This window comes from Haliotis cracherodii, unplaced genomic scaffold (genome assembly GCF_022045235.1).
Source record: "Haliotis cracherodii isolate W230 unplaced genomic scaffold, xgHalCrac1.p SCAF_3, whole genome shotgun sequence".
NCBI classification, from domain to species: Eukaryota; Metazoa; Mollusca; class Gastropoda; order Lepetellida; family Haliotidae; genus Haliotis; species Haliotis cracherodii.
Genome location: NW_027266286.1, coordinates 40,397,389 through 40,420,921, shown reverse-complemented (window position 1 = coordinate 40,420,921; position 23,533 = coordinate 40,397,389). Strand labels below are relative to the sequence as shown.

Sequence of the window (23,533 nt, the reverse complement as noted above, 5' to 3'; positions counted from 1 at the left end):
ACTCGTGTGTTATATGCACCCTTAATTATGGGCAATTAAATTCTGGAAAATGTATCTCTCGTACATAAACATTTCAGGCTGTCAGCATAAACCACGAAATTTATCTTTCAACTCTGTTTTTTTAACCAAAATAATATTCTAATAAGAGCCCCTTATTTCTAATTGTGAGAGCGCCCTGGGTGCTTATTACGTCGAATATGGTATCTTCGTTTTCGAGATACAGAAATAAGATATGCTTCTCTGAATGCTTCACTCACTAGTACCTAGAAATTAGAAGCCTTAATACCCATTGGCTGATTAGAAAGTTCACTTGACACGACGTCCTAAGAACATGAGGTGTCATGAGGTCTCCACCTAGAGGGGTATCCTATCGGAGTGACAGATCTGGTTTGACAAACCTCCTTTCAGCAAGTGTTCCCCAGATGACACACAGCTCTAGCAGCATTTCCTTCACTCCTTGTTAAACATACAGGAATATGTTCCACCCTCTATAGCACTGTTAGTGAGTGCAATCTAAATGAAACTTGCACAATACTTTCACTGCTGTGTGTCAGTACTCCTTTAAACATTTCAGACAGTACATGTATACACTATAACCTGTAAAGAATATATATACATATCAATGCAATGATGCTGCTGTAAGAAATATGAAGAGCTAGGTTGCGTGTAGATTTAACCGCGCTAAATTGTATTTGGAAGCAAACATGCAGCCTCAGGTTTCAAATGTTAAATTTAGCACGGTTAAATCTACAGGTAACCTAGCTCTACATTGAAAACACAGTATGTTTATCTCCTTTCTACCATGACTAAATAAACGTGAACTCTTTGGTGTCAGCAAATATATTGAGTGAAGCGGCATGGTTGAGTCCAGTGCTTTGAGTGGTTTGTTGATCTGAATTACGGAATCACTAACAAAATATGACACTGTATATATGCTTGAGCAGTTTGTTTACACTACAACATTTCACTCGAACATATGACAGGCACTGAAAGCATAAAAGGACAGCAACTTTGTAAGCTGACAGGAGGTGGGCATCCCTGAAGAAAACTAAGCAAGCTTTGCAAAGCTTTGCAAAGCTTTGGTTCTTGACACTTCATCTTGGGTACACTATCTAAGGCAGACACTTCCTCTTGGTTACACTATCTAAGGCAGACACTTCATCTTGGATACACTATCTAAGGCAGACATTTCATCTTGGGTACACTATCTAAGGCAGACACTTCATCTTGAATACATTATCTAAGGCAGACACTTCATCTTGGGTACACTATCTAAGGCTGACACTTCATCTTGGGTACACTATCTAAGGCAGACACTTCATCTTGGATACATTATCTAAGGCTGACATTTCATCTTGGGTACATTATCTAAGGCAGACACTTCATCTTGAATACATTATCTAAGGCAGACACTTCATCTTGGGTACACTATCTAAGGCTGACACTTCATCTTGGGTACACTATCTAAGGCAGACACTTCATCTTGGATACACTATCTAAGGCTGACACTTCATCTTGGGTACACTATCTAAGGCAGACACTTCATCTTGAATACACTATCTAAGGCTGACATTTCATCTTGGGTACACTATCTAAGGCAGACATTTCATCTTGGATACACTATCTAAGGCTGACACTTCATCTTGGGTACATTATCTAAGGCAGACACTTCATCTTGGATACATTATCTAAGAGAGACACTTCATCTTGGGTACACTATCTAAGGCAGACACTTCCTCTTGGTTACACTATCTAAGGCAGACACTTCATCTTGAATACATTATCTAAGGCAGACATTTCATCTTGGGTACACTATCTAAGGCAGACACTTCATCTTGAATACATTATCTAAGGCAGACACTTCATCTTGGGTACACTATCTAAGGCTGACACTTCATCTTGGGTACACTATCTAAGGCTGACACTTCATCTTGGATACACTATCTAAGGCTGACATTTCATCTTGGGTACACTATCTAAGGCTGACACTTCATCTTGGATACATTATCTAAGGCTGACATTTCATCTTGGGTACACTATCTAAGGCTGACACTTCATCTTGGATACATTATCTAAGGCAGACACTTCATCTTGAATACATTATCTAAGGCAGACACTTCATCTTGGGTACACTATCTAAGGCTGACATTTCATCTTGGGTACACTATCTAAGGCTGACACTTCATCTTGGGTACATTATCTAAGGCAGACACTTCATCTTGGGTACACTATCTAAGGCAGACACTTCATCTTGAATACACTATCTAAGGCAGACATTTCATCTTGGGTACACTATCTAAGGCAGACACTTCATCTTGAATACACTATCTAAGGCAGACACTTCATCTTGGGTACACTATCTAAGGCTGACACTTCATCTTGGATACATTATCTAAGGCAGACACTTCATCTTGAATACATTATCTAAGGCAGACATTTCATCTTGGATACATTATCTAAGGCAGACACTTCATCTTGGATACACTATCTAAGGCAGACATTTCATCTTGGATACACTAAGGCAGACACTTCATCTTGGAAACACTATCTAAGACAGACACTTCATCTTGGGTACACTATCTAAGGCAGACATTTCATCTTGGATACATTATCTAAGGCAGACACTGCATCTTGGAAACACTATCTAAGGCAGACATTTCATCTTGGATACATTATCTAAGGCAGACACTTCATCTTGAATACATTATCTAAGGCAGACATTTCATCTTGGATACATTATCTAAGGCAGACACTTCATCTTGGATACACTATCTAAGGCAGACATTTCATCTTGGATACACTAAGGCAGACACTTCATCTTGGAAACACTATCTAAGACAGACACTTCATCTTGGGTACACTATCTAAGGCAGACATTTCATCTTGGATACATTATCTAAGGCAGACACTGCATCTTGGAAACACTATCTAAGGCAGACATTTCATCTTGGATACATTATCTAAGGCAGACATTTCATCTTGGATACACTATCTAAGGCAGACACTTCATCTTGGATACACTATCTCAGGCAGACACTTCATCTTGGGTACGCTATCTAAGGCAGACACTTCATCTTGGATACATTATCTAAGGCAGACACTTCATCTTGGGTACACTATCTAAGGCAGACACTTCATCTTGGATACACATCTAAGAGAGACACTTCATCTTGGATACATTATCTAAGAGAGACACTTCATCTTGGATACACTATCTAAGAGAGACACTTCATCTTGGATACATTATCTAAGACAGACACTTCATCTTGGATACACTATCTAAGACAGACACTTCATCTTGGATACATTATCTAAGACAGACACTTCATCTTGGATACACTATCTAAGGCTGACAATTCATCTTGGATACATTACCGTATATCGCTGTGTATAAGGCGACCCCACGTATAAGACGACCCCCCTGTACACGCCTTAAAAATCAACCCAAAATCCTATACTCCGTGTATAAGGCGACCTGGAATGAAACACATGACAAGTCGGACTGATATACCGGTAGAAGATTTAACGTGCTCTTGCCGACTGTAGCGTATTTCGAACACGGACATCACAAATTAGTTAGTTAGTTACTTTGGAGATTTAATGTGCGCTTTCCGACTGATGCGTGTTTCGCACACATCACAAGTGCACACCCAAACCTTATATATGCAATAAAAATATGTTTATCTTGCGTTGGTTTTTTTCTACAATGATAGGTCGCGTGTGTAACTCCGGCACACGTCGCCATTTTGTGTTTACACGGTACGACACCAAATTGGTGCCCGTAAAATAAAATTCATTTATGAAGTAATAACATATAAGAGACAATGGTGAGTAATTTAATCGCCAATTAACTATGTTGTAACTAACTAGGCTTATGTTTGCTTCACATTCAGCGTGTTTATTCCACAATCACTTGTCCACACCGTCTCCAACACTTGTTAATACAACTGTAAAAACAGCGGGAATTGATTTCAGCTTCACCGGTTATCACATGTTAGGTCACATGTGCAATATGCAAATGATTACCAGTACTTCCGGCTCTCTACTCACGGATGTTGATTGTTTTACCGTGTCAGCTGGTTTGACAATCTGCATCGAGGAGAGGGTCATTTCAACTTTATTTGCAGAAATTATTAAACTTTATTCAAGGAAAAGAGATACAAATCATGTTTATGTATGGAAATAGTTATTTGAACAGTTATTTAGGACGAAATGCGAAATTTTATTGTCAAATGCTGGGCTGCCTATCGGACGCCGGTTGACATTGCCAGTGGAAAAAAATGTGAGATCTTCGACTCCGTGTATAAGACGACCCCCCTTCTTAGCCCCCTCATTTTAGGTACGAAAAACTCGCCTTATACACAGCGATATACGGTATCTAAGACAGACACTTTATCTTGGATACCCTATCTTAGACAGACACTTCATCTTGGATACACATCTAAGACAGACACTTCATCTTGGATACATTATCTAAGAGAGACACTTCATCTTGGATACACTATCTAAGGCAGACACTTCATCTCGGGTACACTATCTAAGGCAGACACTTCCTCTTGGAAACACTATCTAAGGCAGACACTTCATCTTGGATACACTATCTTAGGCAGACATTTCATCATGAACACAATGTATTGCATGAAACCTGTTTGCTATATAATCATATGTCCATAACAATTTGTTTCCTTAGACATGGGAGGGCTGGACCCAACAGAAAACAGAATACATTATCTAAGACAGACACTTTTTCTGGGATACACTATCTAAGACAGACACTTCATCTTGGATACCCTATCTAAGAGAGACACTTCATCTTGGATACACTATCTAAGACAGACACCTCATCTTGGATACATTATCTAAGGCAGACATTTCACCTTGGATACACTATCTAAGACAGACACTTCATCTTGGATACCCCATCTAAGGCAGACACTTCATCTTGGATACACTATCTAAAGCAGACACTTCATATTGGATACATTATCTAAGGCAGACACTTCATCTTGGAAACACTATCTAAGGCAGACACTTCATCTTGGAAACACTATCTAAGGCAGACACTTCATCTTGGATACACTATCTAAGGCAGACATTTCATCATGAACACAATGTATCGCATGAAACCTGTTTGCTATATAATCATATGTCCATAACAATTTGTTTCCTTAGACATGGGAGGGCTGGACCCAACAGAAAACAGGCTGTATCTTACTGGGCATGTCAATTATGAACAATAGTTCTCGTTCCTTAAGATCATATTTACTCAGTTCCGTAAATGTCTAGTCTTTCTTCAGTTCGCTTACACCTTATCTCACGCAAGTGAGCCCCCTTCACATGTAACCATGGTTATAGTTTTTCCCTTCAGATCAGTCCCTATGGTTAAACTCCTCTGTCTGATTACCACAGAATCAGGGCCTTCAAGATGTAGGTGTATCTGCCTCGGTTCTATTGAGCATGCACACACAAACCTATCTGTGGAAAGAGATCGGAAAACATCCTTGAACATAGATGCATTCAATCGGAAAATGTGCCTGTGGTCCCCTTGAATCATGATAAATATTTTCATGAATGATACAGTAACCACTTAGCTCTACTTCACAGGGTGAAAAAATTTCTACATTTAAAAAATGACAAAAGGTGTCCTTCACTTATCATCTGGACTGTTCATGTTAGGGTTGGACATCTTGTAACTAGGTGCAGGGTAGTTAAATGACATGTCACAATCATAATGGAAATCCAGGTATTCACCATCAAATGTTTACATGAGCTGAAGCAAACACCTATTGCACCCAGTAGATTCCCATTGTAATCATTTCCCCTTGTAGTCAACATAAAACTGCCTTGGGGAAACCAATGAACATGTAATTGAATTGCTTTCCTCACAGGAATACATCATGAGTATAGATATATACATATATATTAAACAGAACCCCAAGAATACATATCAAAATTAATAATATTTGAAAAGTATTCTACCAAAACATGAAAATAAAAAATAATTGTCAAAAAAGTTTAAAAAGCTGTTGGGTTTGTTTTTTCAGAAAATTGTGTCTGACCAAATTCCAAAGTCAATGAGTTGCAACTGTCTCCACCAGCCATGACATAAGGATGACCCAGACAATGAATATCCCTCACCTAGCCCTTCCCATTGCAATTGCAAAATACTTCCTATGCTCCAAGGTCTTATAAAAAAAGAAAGCTGATTTAATCATGATAATACACAGCATACACAGCTCTGTTGAAGCTTGAAGAGATACAGCAAGATCGTAGCACGACAGTGAGTAGCAGCTGACTCTGTCCTGCTCAACTACCCTCAAGTCTCAGAACCATGGTGTGCCTACAGATGAGAAATTATTCCTGTAACTGAAACGGTATTGGTAGGTTTAGGTGCTGTTGACATGGAGATGAGGCAGGTGTTGATGCATGTACATGTACATCTTTGTGAAAGAACAATTCGTGAGAATTCTGTAATACAGTTGCCAATCTTGCCATAAAACAAACTATGCCTATAATTAGGTTTGGCTTCTCAAATATAATCAATAAAATTCTGCTGCTTCCATGGCTTTTTGTGTCTCATGAGTCATTTAAAAATTTTGAAATTCAGATGAAATTGTCAATGGGTGATGAAGTAAAATCTAATGAATTGATGAAGGCTAAGCCATTCTAATGTCCCTTATATGCTCCCTTTGTCTTTGTGCATGTTTCTGTCACACACACTCTTTCCTACCTACATAATTCCTACCCAAATTTATTACTGTAAAAATATTCCAATCAAGACCCAAAATAGTAATGCCATAATATCCACAAAATATCTCCCCAAAAGAGGCCATCATTCAAATTATTTGGGTCACAGTGTATTTTAATGCATTTGATGTGCACTTATTTTAAAAGAAGTTCAGGACAAGCACAAACAGTACTATGTCAGCCTTGTTCAGTATTAGATCCACATCTTGAGAAAACCGTCAAGCATAACATGCTATTCAACATGACATAGCTTGTGAGTTATCAACATGCTTAGTATATAAATGGTATGTCCACAGCAGATGTCTTTGGTTATATCTATACTGTATATGAACCGCCAAGTTCTCCTGTGTCAGCTAGTTCAATGATGGTAATTTATTCCAGGCCTTCATCTATGAGTAACTGATGAACAGACACACATATACATATAAAAACATCATAGATATCATATGTCATACTGATAAACCATTCCTCCTCATTCTATACCATGGAGTGTATCATCACGTCTGGCATACTAAAGATGTCACTGACACTGACTGGCTTAAAAAATTCCCAGGTCACTCAGCACCAAACATCTAAGGGTTACTTTGTGCAAACTATGTCAGGGTCACTTGGCACCAACGAGGTCTGTATGGGTCCTGGGTCACTTGGCACCAACTATGTCTGTATGGGTCCTGGGTCACTCAGCACCAACTACTGTCTGTATGGGTCCTGGGTCACTCAGCACCAACTATGTCTGTCTGTATGGGTCCTGGGTCACACAGCACCAACTACTGTCTGTATGGGTCCTGGGTCACACAGCACCAACTACTGTCTGTATGGGTCCTGGGTCACTCAGCACCAACTATGTCTGTATGGGTCCTGGGTCATTTCAGCACCAACTATGTCTGTATGGGTCTTGGGTCACTCAACACCAACTACTGTCTGTCTGTATGGGTCTTGGGTCACTCAGCACCAACTACTGTCTGTATGGGTCCTGGGTCACTCAGCACCAACTATGTCTGTATGGGTCCTAGGTCACTCAGCACCAACTATGTCTGTATGGGTCCTGGGTCACTCAGCACCAACTACTGTCTGTATGGGTCTTGGGTCACTCAGCACCAACTACTGTCTGTATGGGTCCTGGGTCACTCAGCACCAACTACTGTCTGTATGGGTCCTGGGTCACTCAGCACCAACTATGTCTGTATGGGTCCTAGGTCACTCAGCACCAACTACTGTCTGTATGGGTCCTGGGTCACTCAGCACCAACTACTGTCTGTATGGGTCTTGGGTCACTCAGCACCAACTACTGTCTGTATGGGTCCTGGGTCACTCAGCCCCAACTATGTCTGTATGGGTCCTGGGTCACTCAGCACCAACTACTGTCTGTATGGGTCCTGGGTCACTCAGCACCAACTACTGTCTGTATGGGTCTTGGGTCACTCAGCACCAACTATGTCTGTATGGGTCCTGGGTCACTCAGCACCAACTATGTCTGTATGGGTCCTGGGTCACTCAGCACCAACTATGTCTGTATGGGTCCTGGGTCACTCAGCACCAACTACTGTCTGTATGGGTCTTGGGTCACTCAGCACCAACTACTGTCTGTATGGGTCCTGGGTCACTCAACACAAACTATGTCTGTATGGGTCCTGGGTCACTCAGCACCAACTACTGTCTGTATGGGTCTTGGGTCACTCAGCACCAACTACTGTCTGTATGGGTCCTGGGTCACTCAGGACCAACTATGTCTGTATGGGTCTTGGGTCACTCAGCACCAACTATGTCTGTATGGGTCTTGGGTCACTCAGCACCAACTACTGTCTGTATGGGTCCTGGGTCACTCAGCACCAACTACTGTCTGTATGGGTCCTGGGTCACTCAGCACCAACTACTGTCTGTCTGTATGGGTCCTGGGTCACTCAGCACCAACTACTGTCTGTATGGGTCCTGGGTCACTCAGCACCAACTACTGTCTGTATGGGTCCTGGGTCACTCAGCACCAACTATGTCTGTATGGGTCCTGGGTCACTCAGCACCAACTATGTCTGTATGGGTCTTGGGTCACTCAGCACCAACTATGTCTGTATGGGTCTTGGGTCACTCAGCACCAACTACTGTCTGTATGGGTCTTGGGTCACTCAGCACCAACTACTGTCTGTATGGGTCCTCGGTCATTCAGCACAAACTATGTCTGTATGGGTCCTGGGTCACTCAGCACCAACTATGTCTGTATGGGTCCTGGGTCACACAGCACCAACTACTGTCTGTCTGTATGGGTCCTGGGTCACTCAGCACCAACTACTGTCTGTATGGGTCCTGGGTCACTCAGCACCAACTACTGTCTGTATGGGTCCTGGGTCACTCAGCACCAACTACTGTCTGTATGGGTCCTGGGTCACTCAGCACCAACTACTGTCTGTCTGTATGGGTCCTGGGTCACTCAGCACCAACTACTGTCTGTATGGGTCCTGGGTCACTCAGCACCAACTACTGTCTGTCTGTATGGGTCCTGGGTCACACAGCACCAACTATGTCTGTATGGGTCCTGGGTCACTCAGCACCAACTATGTCTGTATGGGTCCTGGGTCACTCAGCACCAACTATGTCTGTATGGGTCCTGGGTCACTCAGCACCAACTACTGTCTGTATGGGTCTTGGGTCACTCAGCACCAACTACTGTCTGTATGGGTCCTGGGTCACTCAGCACCAACTACTGTCTGTATGGGTCCTGGGTCACTCAGCACCAACTATGTCTGTATGGGTCTTGGGTCACTCAACACCAACTATGTCTGTATGGGTCCTGGGTCACTCAGCACCAACTATGTCTGTATGGGTCCTAGGTCCCTCAGGACCAACTACTGTCTGTATGGGTCTTGGGTCACTCAGCACCAACTATGTCTGTATGGGTCCTAGGTCCCTCAGGACCAACTACTGTCTGCATGGGTCCTGGGTCACTCAGCACCAACTAGTGTTTGTGTACTGCCGTCAATGTCAGATCACGCACACATCATCTGCATCCATGGAGGACACGATATTGGAGGTCACCTCGTTATTATACATATACTCTATTTGAAAACTGCCATTTCAGCATGTTCAATGTGTTCAAAGTCCTTTAATGTGTATGTTTACCAACACAATTTGGTCAAAAGTGTCTGAGATAATATCTGAAGATGTTTATAGTTTGTTGGGTTTTTTGCATAACGCTGCACTCAGCAATATTCCAGCTGTATGACAGCTGTCTGTAAATAATCATATCTGGACCACACAATCCAGTGATTGACATCATGAGCAACGATCTACTCAATTGGGATAAAATGACATGTGAAGTCAGTGAGTCTGACCACCCGATCCTGTTAGTCGCTGCTTACGACAAGTTTAGTCGCCTCTTACGGCAAGCATGGGTTGCTGAAGACCTATTCTACCCTGGATCTTCACTGGTCAGATGTTTATAACATTAGTGCCAGTAAATATCATATTTTGTCATATCCCCCCGACGTGGCAAGTCGGTAAACTGTGTGTATCTTCAAATGTATTTAGATTGGCAAGGTAATCTTTTTCCTTGATGCCAAAACCAGAAATATAATGAAGGTTATTAAATATTGGTTCATGTAGCTCACTTTCTGATGATCTCATGAAATTGTAATAACAATAACTTCGCAGATTCACATATGAATAGCTCTGTAGTAGCCTCATGACACAAAGGCATAAAGAGAATGTACTAGGTTATGTAGCTCACATCATATATAGTATATGATATCGGTAAATAGTACACCTTAGAATTATATGTCAGGGGTTACAAATTAAAAAGATTAAAATCTATAAATAACAAACTGCACTACTAGTGAACATGATTGATATGTGCATAAAGTTTGGTGAATCTCTGGTTTAGAAGATATGATCCATCAATTTTCTCTGTAAATTGAAAAAAGAAAAAAAAAGAAAAATCTGTTAATAGCAAAGGTACCACTACATAACCTGCTTGATAGGTGTAAAAACTTTTGAGAAGCTAAGTTGTATGGTTCAGGAGATATGGTCCGGACAAGAGCACTACCCTCAAATTTCCTAAGTTCATCATATTTGCATGGAAACGACAAAAATGTAAAATTCTCAAAATCTCTAAATAGCAAAAGGCACTTCTACTGAGCCTGATTGTTGAGTGTACCAAGTTTTGGGAAGCTAGGTTGTACGGTTTAGGAAATATGCTCCGGACAAGAGCAGTACCCTCAAATTTCCGAAGTTAATCATATTTCCATGGAAACGACAAAAAACAAAAATTTCTAAAAATCTCTAAATAGCAAAAGGCACTACTACTGAGCCTGATTGGTAAGTGACAAGTATTGTGAAGCTAGGTTGTACAGTTTAGGAAATATGCTCCGGACAAACAATGATTACAGACAGACGGACGGACGGACGGACGGACGGACTGATGGCTATATTCCCCCGTCTTTATATGTCGGGGGGATAATAAAAAGTTAAATTCGAAAACAAATCCCTAAACATGGGATGCACACAATATGTCATGTGTCAATAGGAACTCCCTACACCCTACACCCTACATTGGTATCGCTTTTAAAATTATTCCAGTTATATCGCGGCCTGTCAGCCTTATGTGGGAGGAAAGCCCGAAGTGATACAGGTCTCAGGCGTTTACCGCTTAGGTGAAACCCACGTGCACTAGTTTGGTGCTGACAAACCTAGAAATATAATCGGGGTGAACTGGGATTCGAACCCACAATCATAGGTTTCTGACGTGTCCAGAGGACGCAACTCTGCACAGCGAATCGCGGCGCCTTAGACGACTTGGCCACCCTTGCCCCCTACATTGGTATCAGCTAAGGATAGATTCATCCAACCAGACTGCTAAAGGTAGCTGGGAACTAATCCATATGGCAGAAACCACTGCGGTTTGTGACAATCTTAAGATTTTGATAGTAAGATGTATTGTTGTACAAAGTTTGGGAATATTGTGCACACAAAAATGTGATACCAGAATTGTTGTCATGTGGATCATTGCATGAGGATGGGTATGCTTAGCACAAAATAAACATATGTTAGCAGACAAAAGAGAGAGAGATACCACCCACCCACGCTAGCACGTGCATGCACATCGCTATTTAAGTGCAATAATCTTGAACGCAACTTTAAACCACATTTCACCTGACCTAAACAAAACATATTTTTATCAGAATATGCCCTAACAGTAGAAAAGCATATTTCCCAGACGACACACGAACACTGATAACAAATACCAGTCAGAAGTGTTATGCTTTCTCTTTCCAACCCACTCTACCTTATTGTGATGATACTACACTGAGTCATCACATACTCTGGTTGTAACACACTTTCTCCATCATCATCAAGGCAGAGACAATTCACTGGTAATAGCAAACTATCTCAGCAGGTGCTGAATGAGGCCTGAAGCCTCCCTGCTACCTTATTTTATTAAGATAGTAACATCGCATACTACTTACCCTGTGTGAACGCAGACCATCAATATTGACGATAAATCCCACACCACAAGCATCGCTCTCGTACTGGGGGTCATACAGGCCACATGCCTCCGGGATCCCCGGCACCTTCCCTGCCACACACCTCATGCCTTGCCCCGCCCTGCAACGTACACACAATACACTGTAACAAAGTCATAACATGGCCTAGGTCAGATATGCAAGTATAGTTATATTATGCCAGTATAGTTATATCATTGCCTATGTCAGACCTGCCAGTATGGTTATATCCTTGCCTTTGTCAGACCTGCCAGTATGGTTATATCACTGCCTATGTCAGACCTGCCAGTATAGTTATATCCTTGCCTATGTCAGACCTGCCAGTATAGTTATATCCTTGCCTTTGTCAGACCTGCCAGTATGGTTATATCACTGCCTATGTCAGACCTGCCAGTATAGTTATATCCTTGCCTATGTCAGACCTGCCAGTATGGTTACCGTATTTTCTTGAGTATAGTGCGCACCCATGTATAATGCGCACCCCCCTCTAGCGGGTTCAATATTTTGGAAAAAAAGAAATTTGAACATTATGCGCAGAAAAATTTAACACCGTACCCTTTTAGCGAAGTCCGGCAAACGAACGGGTGCTGAGAAACTTCGTCAGTACAAATTCGAAATTTGAGATAAAAAATCACCAGACATGTTTATTTACCGTTTAAATAGTATTTATTGTTCTGCTAGGCATTGTTTTATATCTAGGGATTAATATTACCTTGTGTATTTTCTCGTAAACTAAGCCGGAAACAGCAATCAGCCGTACACACGTTTTCTTGGAATCGACCGGTGATTCGGTCAAGACACACCCAATGATATAACTTTATAGGATTTTTAATGCAAGGATTGGCAACAATTGTATCTGAAACTATTTTTTTTATCAGGAATAATATATTCCATTATTTTCTTAATTATATGCAGCCTTTACTAAACATATTTAAAATGATAATAACCCTAAGCAAAACAGCTGATCGCTATTGCCAGGTATTATTTTTTTACCTGGAACCAGTCTGACCAGTCACCGTCAAGGCTCACGGGCACGTGATCGCGAGAATTTCATGTTGACATAGAATCGTCAAACAAAAACAAATATGACTTTTAACGAGTCAAAGTATGTCATTTATGATATATGTATCCATTCTCTGTCAACTAAAGTTCGTTTCAAGGCGTCAATAGCGTTATTCTGACCGTGGTTGCTGTTAATAACGGTGAGTTGTGCGATCTTCCGATTGCTTCACACACGATTTCGCCGAAATTAATAAAAACAATATTATTAGGAATTTTGAATAAAATTAATGAAATAAGTTACAAACATAAGTCCAGATATACAAAGAACACTTTTTATAGCCAGACAGTGTAATTACATGATTATTTTGCGTACTTCAGGATGGATTTGCTGACATGGTATTTCCGGTGTTTCGTGCTCACGGTAATGTCTTTCCATGGGGGAAAAAAACATCCAAACTCATAATTCGTGTATAATGCGCACCCCCTTCTACACAGCTGTGTTTATTCGAAAAAAAGCGCGCACTATACACAAGAAAATACGGTATATCACTGCCTATGTCAGACCTGCCAGTATAGTTATATCCTTGCCTATGTCAGACCTGCCAGTATAGTTATATCACTGCCTATGTCAGACCTGCCAGTATGGTTATATCACTGCCTATGTCAGACCTGCCAGTATAGTTATATCCTTGCCTTTGTCAGACCTGCCAGTATGGTTATATCACTGCCTATGTCAGACCTGCCAGTATAGTTATATCCTTGCCTTTGTCAGACCTGCCAGTATAGTTATATCACTGCCTATGTCAGACCTGCCAGTATAGTTATATCCTTGCCTATGTCAGACCTGCCAGTATGGTTATATCCTTGCCTATGTCAGACCTGCCAGTATAGTTATATCCTTGCCTTTGTCAGACCTGCCAGTATAGTTATATCCTTGCCTTTGTCAGACCTGCCGGTATAGTTATATCACTGCCTGTCAGACCTGCCAGTATGGTTATATCACTGCCTATGTCAGACCTGCCAGAATGGTTATAACATGACCCCTGGCAGGCAATTTTGGAGAAAAAAACTGTTATTGTATTCAAAATTGGGATTGTTTAAAATTCCTATTTTTTCTTAAATTCTAAGGAATTTCAACATTGTATAATGAGATTGCCTTAAATGTTAACAACATAGAACTAAGTAATACATGTTACCCCTGCAAAGCCATAAAATTAGTTAATTGTTATGAAATGAATTGGGGAATGAAATTAGCTGCAAATATATTCCTACATCTGCCAATATTTCCAGAAAATGCTTACTGCAGAACATTATACATTTCATAAAGCTAAGCTGTTAACATACATCAAGTATTGTATGATGTTCATATGTAACATCCATCAGTTCCCATACCTACCAGTAATGGTACTGCTGGTAATGTGATTGAGTTGGCTGAGGTGGCTTGTGTTCTGTATGTTGTCTGTCCTACTAAGCTGTCTGTCTGGAGTTCTGTTGCCACACTCCTCAAGGTCACACGACAGATGTGAAGGTTGGCCGGCCAGGAATATCACTGTACGTCCTAGTTCTGAACTAGGTAAACTTTATAGAGTCTGAAACATGAACAGAAGTTGCATCAGCAGGGCATCAGATAGGTTACTGCAACAGACCATGTATATGTCATCTGCTGTCTTTCCCTTGCCTAGTTGTGTGGGTCGGGGCAGTGCCCTATCGGCAAGTTCGTGTAGGAAGACAAGAGTCATCAGAAAAATGACATACCCCCCACCGGCAGCTGTCTGTAAAGTAACCACAAGTAAATGTGCAATTCCGTACAAATTACAATAAACAAGCATATAGTCAACGAAGTCATCTATATCCCCCACCCATTTTAACACGTTATGGTCCAAAACCAGGTAACTGACCCAACATTTCTTTTACCCCATGTCAAAATAGCTGCAATGGAAATTCTAAAATAAACATTTCTAAAACTCCTTAATATCAAATGGCACCTGTTCAGTATGTACTTTATATATGGACATGCAATGTTTGGCAAGGAAATATTTAACAGTTTATTTGTTATATACTCCATAAGTGAACCCACCCTATATGAAAACTTAAATCGAACTTGTTGCCATGGAAACGTAAAAAATAAAAAAATAAAAATTCCTAAATAGCAAAAGGCACCAGTTCAGTATGTGCCTGGTAGACATGCAAAGTTTTGTAAGAAAGTATTTAACGTTTTTTTAGTTATGCTCCGGAAACAAACTCTACCCTATAGAACCTAAGTCCAACTGGTTGCCATGGAAACATAAAAAATAAACTAAAAACTTTTTCCTAAATAACAAAAGGCACCAGTTCAGTATGTGCCTGGTAGACATGCAAAGTTTTGTAAGAAAGAATTTAACGATTTTTTAGTTACGCCTCGGAAACAAACACCACCCTTATAGAACCAAAGTCCAACTTGTTGCCATGTAAACGTAAAAAATAAAAATTTCTAAAATTCATAAATAGCAAAAGGCACCAGTTCAGCATGGGTCTGATAGACATGAAAAGTTTTGTAAGAAAGTTTTGAATGGGTTTTGAGTTATGCTCCGGAAACAAACTCTACCCTATAGAACCTAAGTCCAACTGGTTGCCATGGAAACATAAAAAATAAATTTAATTTTTGTTTCTAAATAGCAAAAGGCACCAGTTCAGTATGTGCCTGGTAGACATGCAAAGTTTTGTAAAAAAGTATTTAAAGGTTTTTGAAACGAACACCACCCCTGTAGAACTAAGTCCAACTTATTGCCACGGAAAAAAAAAAAAATTCTAAAATTCCTAAATAGCAATGTGACTGTATGTGACTGATAGATATGCCAAGTTTCGATCAAATACACTGAATCATATTCGTGTTCTGCCCCGGAAAAGGAAATGATTACGGACGGACAGATGGACAGACGGACAGACGGACGGATGGATGGACAGACAGACTGGCTGATCGCTATATCCCCCGCATTATATGCCGGGGGGATAAAAAGTTAATGGCAAGAGATTGCTCAAAGCTAAATTATGCAATCTCTTTCAAATCTCAGTTTGTTTATTTTCTTGGCAATAAAACTGATTAAGTATTACAAATATACTTTACTTGTCAATACAATGTTGCTTCACCTGTCAATGATCATTGCAGACACATCAAGTTGATGAGATGACCTTTCATACATAACATTGTTCTTCAATGTATTCATAGTGTTCATGGTCACTATCTGAACACTGAATCAACAACTGGCTGCACTGAATAACAGGAACACTATGTCATTTCCCCATCACAGAATATTTCAGTAACAATAGAAACATGTCAACTGACATGATATTTCATAGCCATGATAAATAGTTTCAAGCTATTCCCTGACGTAAACAAGTGATTAGTCTATCTCCAAACCCTAGAGATTAAAATAAGTTTGTATGTTGTTTAACGCCGCTCTCAGCAATATTCCAGCTACATGACGGTGGTCTGTAAATAAATAATAGTCTGGACCAGACAATCCAGTGATTGACATCATGAGCATCGATCCAGGCAATTTGGATACGATGACATGCATCAATCTAGTCAGCGAAGCCTGACCACTCGATCCTGTTAGTTGCCTCTTACGACAAGCATAGTTGCTTTTATGGCAAGCATGGGTTGCTGAAGACATATTCTAACCCGGATAGTCACAGGTCGATTAAAATACGGAATGAACCCAACTCAAGTCTAGAATGATTTGGCAAGTCTAGATTGCCTCAGCTCCTGTAACTATATGATTATATATTTTGTAGATATATATTTATAAAAAAGATAACTTTAAATCATGTCTGACGCTAAATGTCACTGGCACTATCTGGATTAGAGTAGGTCTTCAGAAACCCATGCTTGCTGTAAGAGGCGAATATGCTTGTCGAATGAAGCGACTTATGGGATCGAGTGGACAGACTTGCTTGGTTGATGCATGTCATCTCATAAATTCTGGAAAAATATATCTGGCGTGTCTAATACGCACAGACTTTCCGTTTGTATCATTTAAGGCTGTCAGCCTAAACCACAAAATTTACGATCTTTCAACTCTTTCAATTATATTCTAATAAGAGCCCCCTCTTTCTAATTTTTAGAGCGCCCTGGGCGCTTATTACGTCGAATACGGTATTCTGCATCTGCTGTACACTGACATCTATTCAAGGTCAAAGGTCACAGAGAGCAGAGTATGAAGCAGCTAAATGGCAGTATGGCAGAGTTCTGACATGTCAGAGAATGTACTGATCTCCTTCTATTATGGCACCTATTGCATTGTCACAAAAAAACACTTTAGGTAAAACATGTTGAGTTTTTGTGAGTTGGGTTTTGTCTCACATTTAGCATTTTTCCGAGTGTATCTGAGTGGGAATATGAACCATGTTAAGAAAATGTTACATTTTGTTCAATTGTAGGGGTTGAAGCTCAGGAGGTGGGATGCATACCCACTGCTCTAACCACTGGGACACCTTGCTGGGCTGAGATAGATGTATTGGCTGTGTTGGGGAGAGTGCACTGGTAGCAATATGCTGAGTATTTGTTGTGTTGAGGAGAGAGCAGTTTACCATTAAAAATAAACTAAAAAAACTTGCAAACATAAGATAACTGGTTCCAGTATTAGTTTACAGAAAACATCAGAAACGCTTCACAAATGCTCCGCTGATCCTATTGGGATGCTGAAAAATGCTCTTCAAACACTATATATAAACTAATCACAATGCAAAATGCAAAATGAATGTCAGCGCATCTCCATTCACAGCCACCCCTCCATGTGGCTCCCAGCCGGATTCTGGGATCAGTGATAGTCATGGTCCAATGACTACTGAGGCCCCTGACACACTGCAGAACACCTAGAACAAACTGAAAATCCAATATAGGTGACCTGACAAGCACGAAGCCTCAGCATGTCTGACAGACCCATTTATGTTTCAACATTCATGTGAAGGTCAAGGTTGTCTTGGAGGACAAGGTTTCTGATGGTCAAGGACAAGAGGTGAATAGATGACACTTTTTATTGATAGCATCTTCTTGCAGTTGCATTATGCATAGGACATATAAAGTGTAACATTACAGGATATTATATCTGAACAATGTTTAACTAATCAGCAGATAAATATCCACATGCTATAGTGGTGTCAAATTTTAGCATGGAACATGAGCTGTGCATGTTCATCTGTTATGAAAGTCCAGACAAGTAGTCCATATTTTTTTATAGGTTTATCATAATGATGCCATTCGAATATCAAGGACATGATAGCTAAGACGTACTGATATATATGGGCGGCCATTCGGCCAAAAAATACAAAGTTGAAAAAAAGGACAAAAGTATGCAATAAAGGTCGTGCTCACTGATGTTCTTTCGTACACATTGTTCTTTCTTTTCTTATGACGTCTTTTCGTAACATTTGACTATTAATATTGTGTACTTTCGACCTTTATTTCAACTTTTTTGAACCCTCATCTCATTGTTTTGTTATTAGTAACATTTAGTTCTTTATTCGTAATATTTGACCTTTATTGCGTATTTTTGTCATTTTTTCAACTTTGTATTTTTTTACCAAATGGCCGCCCATAGATATAGCCAGGCACAGCAAGATAACAGGAGCAATTTTTGTCAAGGTTCATACATATATGGAACACTAAAGGCCCTTTCAAAGCTGCCAACTGTCACTTTCAAGGATTTCTGGCCTTAGTCTGTCAATATAAATCCAGCATACTATATGCTTTCCATAAGATCTAAATAGCAGTATGACAATCACACATTTTCCAAAAAGATTTATTTTTCACTTAACATGCTTAACAAAAATATAAATTAAGTCTGTTGTGAAATCTTCAGGGTCTTTGGAATACAATCTATCACTGTGATAAATCTCACTTAAACATCTTTGATACATCTTTGTGTGCTTTAATACTTTGCTTAACAAGTATAAGTCAATTTGTACAAATTCAAGGCTTGTTTCAATCTAATTTGGTGATTTTCAATGCTTTTCAAAGGTGGCACTAAGAACCAAGGTTTTACAAGAGGGACCTTAAAACACAAGGCTAAAACATAGACTTATGTAGTGTAGCGCTTCGATTGATGTGTGGGACAGAGCCCAAGAAAACATGCTAATGTTCCAACAGTAGAGTAATGAAGTTGATCTTGATTTTGTCAGATTGAATTATTTGTGTCATGACTGACACAATGGAGAAGTTATTTTGCATAATCTCTACTTACATTGCGTCAAATACGCAGGTTTTCTGCGTCAGGGCAACCCCTGTATATATTATGTATTTTTCAATGATCAGATAAGTACAGTATTTAATTTCAACACATTTCAAGCTTATTGCATATGAGATAAATCACGCAGAAAACTGTCTATCCCATGAACTAATATGACACAGTGTGACATTACATCCAAACTACCAATGATGTGTCATGTCAGAACATAGTGATGCATAATCTGTCTAATTTGTTTCCTAGTCTTCACACTATCAGTGAACCTGAAGGCCAAGTGATAATCAGTTTGGACAAAACACATGGCACATATGTTTGACATTTTAACAAAATACAGTTGCAGGCTGTTGCCCTGACATGAAAACCAACGGTTAGATGATGACAACCCATTTACTGCATCTGAAAAGTGTTCCTATATGCAATGTAACAGGAGGTAAATATCATTATTCATACAGTAAGGATTCATAAAAACAGAAATATAAACATATTCACATGATAGCATCTGATAGTGTAGATGGAAATTTTGTACAAAAATAAGGCCAATTGGGTTTTTTATTTGGATCACAATCTGCATTCTCCAATCATTAATGAATGTTGTTTTCTGTCAGTGGGCACCTTCAGCATGTTCAGGGTACTCCAGCACCACAGCTAGTTTCTCGTAAGGAAGATCTCAAAGACAAGCAACCAGGTTTTGTAAGAATCCGTTGGACACAAACCCTCGGATTGTTAGCCTGACAGTTAAACCAACTGATCTACGTACACACTGTAAAACATAGTGCAAATCTACCTCATCATGCCTGAGATGTTACAGAACTGAATAAAAAGGGTCAACATGGTGACGGATACTTTCAAAGCCTAGGGTTAGGCATCCTGTCTCCTGACACACTCGTCCTATTCTGTAATCGACAAGATAGTGAAGATACAGAGTGGTGAGGACTGAGGCTACATGGCGCAACATCTCTAGACGTCAGACTTGCAATTCAGAAGTACACATGTATGACAGGGTTTTCATAATTTGATGGGTGATCTTGTCACAGAAAAGTGTGGGCATTGCTGACAAAGTGTAGTGAGTGAAAGTGAATTTGGTGGTCATTCCATGACTTTCCAAAACATCTGACGTTACACTACTTCATTCTGTACACTCCACGTTCTTGTGAGAAGAATAGACGCAACTGAAAATGTGAAAACAATAAAATAGACAAGAACACCCTGGTAAGTTCATTTATTTTTGCATGTTTCATGTCTTTGGCTCCCATGCTAGAAAATGCATTAACCCCTTATACCCCCTACACAGCTCGTATTATTCCTGTGCATAATCCTGAAAACCACTGGAACAAAAAAACTAAAGTATGCATCTTAGTTACCATTTACAATACATTTATTCACAAGAATTAAGCTGAAACCAGAAAAAAACATATTGAGAGAAAAAATGCTTTCATAAACTGGTGCCAGCTGTAAAATGTGCCCCGCAGACTGTTTCTAGTAAACAAATATGGAAAACCCTCAAGTGAGGCAAGGTAAGACAGCAGTTCCAGTACCTGCAGTAGATAGTGTGTGTGTGGAGGACCTGCTGCTGAATAACACACACCATCTGCAGTAGATAGTGTGTGTGTGGAGGACCTGCTGCTGAATAACACACACCATCTGCAGTAGATAGTGTGTGTGTGGAGGACCTGCTGCTGAATAACACACACCATCTGCAGTAGATAGTGTGTGTGGAGGACCTGCTGCTGAATAACACACACCATCTGCAGTAGATAGTGTGTGTGTGGAGGACCTGCTGCTGAATAACACACACCATCTGCAGTAGATAGTGTGTGTGTGGAGGACCTGCTGCTGAATAACACACACCATCTGCAGTAGATAGTGTGTGTGTGGAAGACCTGCTGCTGAATAACACACACCATCTGCAGTAGATAGTGTGTGTGTGGAGGACCTGCTGCTGAATAACACACACCATCTGCAGTAGATAGTGTGTGTGTGGAGGACCTGCTGCTGAATAACACACACCATCTGCAGTAGATAGTGAGTGTGGAGGACCTGCTGCTGAATAACACACACCATCTGCAGTAGATAGTGTGTGTGTGGACGTGTGTGTGGAGGACCTGCTGCTGAATAACACACACCATCTGCAGTAGATAGTGTGTGTGTGGAGGACCTGCTGCTGAATAACACACACCATCTGCAGTAGATAGTGTGTGTGTGGAGGACCTGCTGCTGAATAACACACACCATCTGCAGTAGATAGTGTGTGTGTGGAGGACCTGCTGCTGAATAACACACACCATCTGCAGTAGATAGTGTGTGTGTGGAAGACCTGCTGCTGAATAACACACACCATCTGCAGTAGATAGTGTGTGTGTGGAGGACCTGCTGCTGAATAACACACACCATCTGCAGTAGATAGTGTGTGTGTGGAGGACCTGCTGCTGAATAACACACACCATCTGCAGTAGATAGTGTGTGTGTGGAGGACCTGCTGCTGAATAACACACACCATCTGCAGTAGATAGTGTGTGTGTGGAAGACCTGCTGCTGAATAACACACACCATCTGCAGTAGATAGTGTGTGTGTGGAAGACCTGCTGCTGAATAACACACACCATCTGCAGTAGATAGTGTGTGTGTGTGGAAGACCTGCTGCTGAATAACACACACCATCTGCAGTAGATAGTGTGTGTGTGGATGTGTGTGTGGAAGACCTGCTGCTGAATAACACACACCATCTGCAGTAGATAGTGTGTGTGTGGATGTGTGTGTGGAGGACCTGCTGTTGAATAACACACACCATCTGCAGTAGATAGTGTGTGTGTGGAGGACCTGCTGCTGAATAACACACACCATCTGCAGTAGATAGTGTGTGTGTGGAGGACGTGTGTGTGGAGGACGTGTGTGTGGAGGACCTGCTGCTGAATAACACACACCATCTGCAGTAGATAGTGTGTGTGTGGATGTGTGTGTGGAGGACCTGCTGCTGAATAACACACACCATCTGCAGTAGATAGTGTGTGTGTGGATGTGTGTGTGGAGGACCTGCTGCTGAATAACACACACCATCTGCAGTAGATAGTGTGTGTGTGGAGGACGTGTGTGTGGAGGACGTGTGTGTGGAGGACCTGCTGCTGAATAACACACACCATCTGCAGTAGATAGTGTGTGTGTGGACGTGTGTGTGGAGGACCTGCTGCTGAATAACACACACCATCTGCAGTAGATAGTGTGTGTGTGGATGAGTGTGTGGAGGACCTGCTGCTGAATAACACACACCATCTGCAGTAGATAGTGTGTGTGTGGACGTGTGTGTGGAGGACCTGCTGCTGAATAACACACACCATCTGCAGTAGATAGTGTGTGTGTGGATGAGTGTGTGGAGGACCTGCTGCTGAATAACACACACCATCTGCAGTAGATAGTGTGTGTGTGGACGTGTGTGTGGAGGACCTGCTGCTGAATAACACACACCATCTGCAGTAGATAGTGTGTGTGTGGATGAGTGTGTGGAGGACCTGCTGCTGAATAACACACACCATCTGCAGTAGATAGTGTGTGTGTGGATGAGTGTGTGGAGGACCTGCTGCTGAATAACACACACCATCTGCAGTAGATAGTGTGTGTGTGGACGTGTGTGTGGAGGACCTGCTGCTGAATAACACACACCATCTGCAGTAGATAGTGTGTGTGGAGGACCTGCTGCTGAATAACACACACCATCTGCAGACCCGTCCTGATGAACGGAGGGCCAAGAAGAGTCCTATTGAAATGTCAAACTCCATGGGAGTACAGGGCACTGAGAAAAACTGTGTACAATAAGAGGATAAGAATGTGTTCTAATGTCCTGATGTAACCCCCGACAAGAGGAAGTTTCCTCGATAAGTATTTTACCAGTCGTTTTAACAGATATCCAATAGTCAGGTGTGCCTTCAACTCCCCAAACACTTCCCTAGAGTATTACTGATAAAGAGAACCCATGACCACGGGTACAGAAGCTCACTTGTCATTGATGATATTAAACTTCAGTGGTGAAGATAATAGGACCAGCTACTTTGTCATAAAGCAATACATCCATCTCTTGTA

General features: G+C 40.9%; 1 protein-coding gene across 2 annotated transcripts in view; it reads right to left on the bottom strand.

Moving 5' to 3' along the window:
- LOC139474870 (uncharacterized) overlaps positions 1-23,533 on the bottom strand; it is a 112,417-nt gene that overhangs the window by 85,877 nt on the left and 3,007 nt on the right. For both annotated transcript variants that reach the window (XM_071258057.1, XM_071258058.1), the window contains exons 2-3: positions 14,635-14,827; positions 12,201-12,339 (exon numbers count right to left, since the gene is read on the bottom strand). In XM_071258057.1, the coding sequence (XP_071114158.1) occupies positions 12,201-12,326 (126 nt within the window). In that variant the 5' untranslated portion in view covers positions 12,327-12,339; positions 14,635-14,827. The remainder of the gene's footprint in view (positions 1-12,200; positions 12,340-14,634; positions 14,828-23,533) is intronic.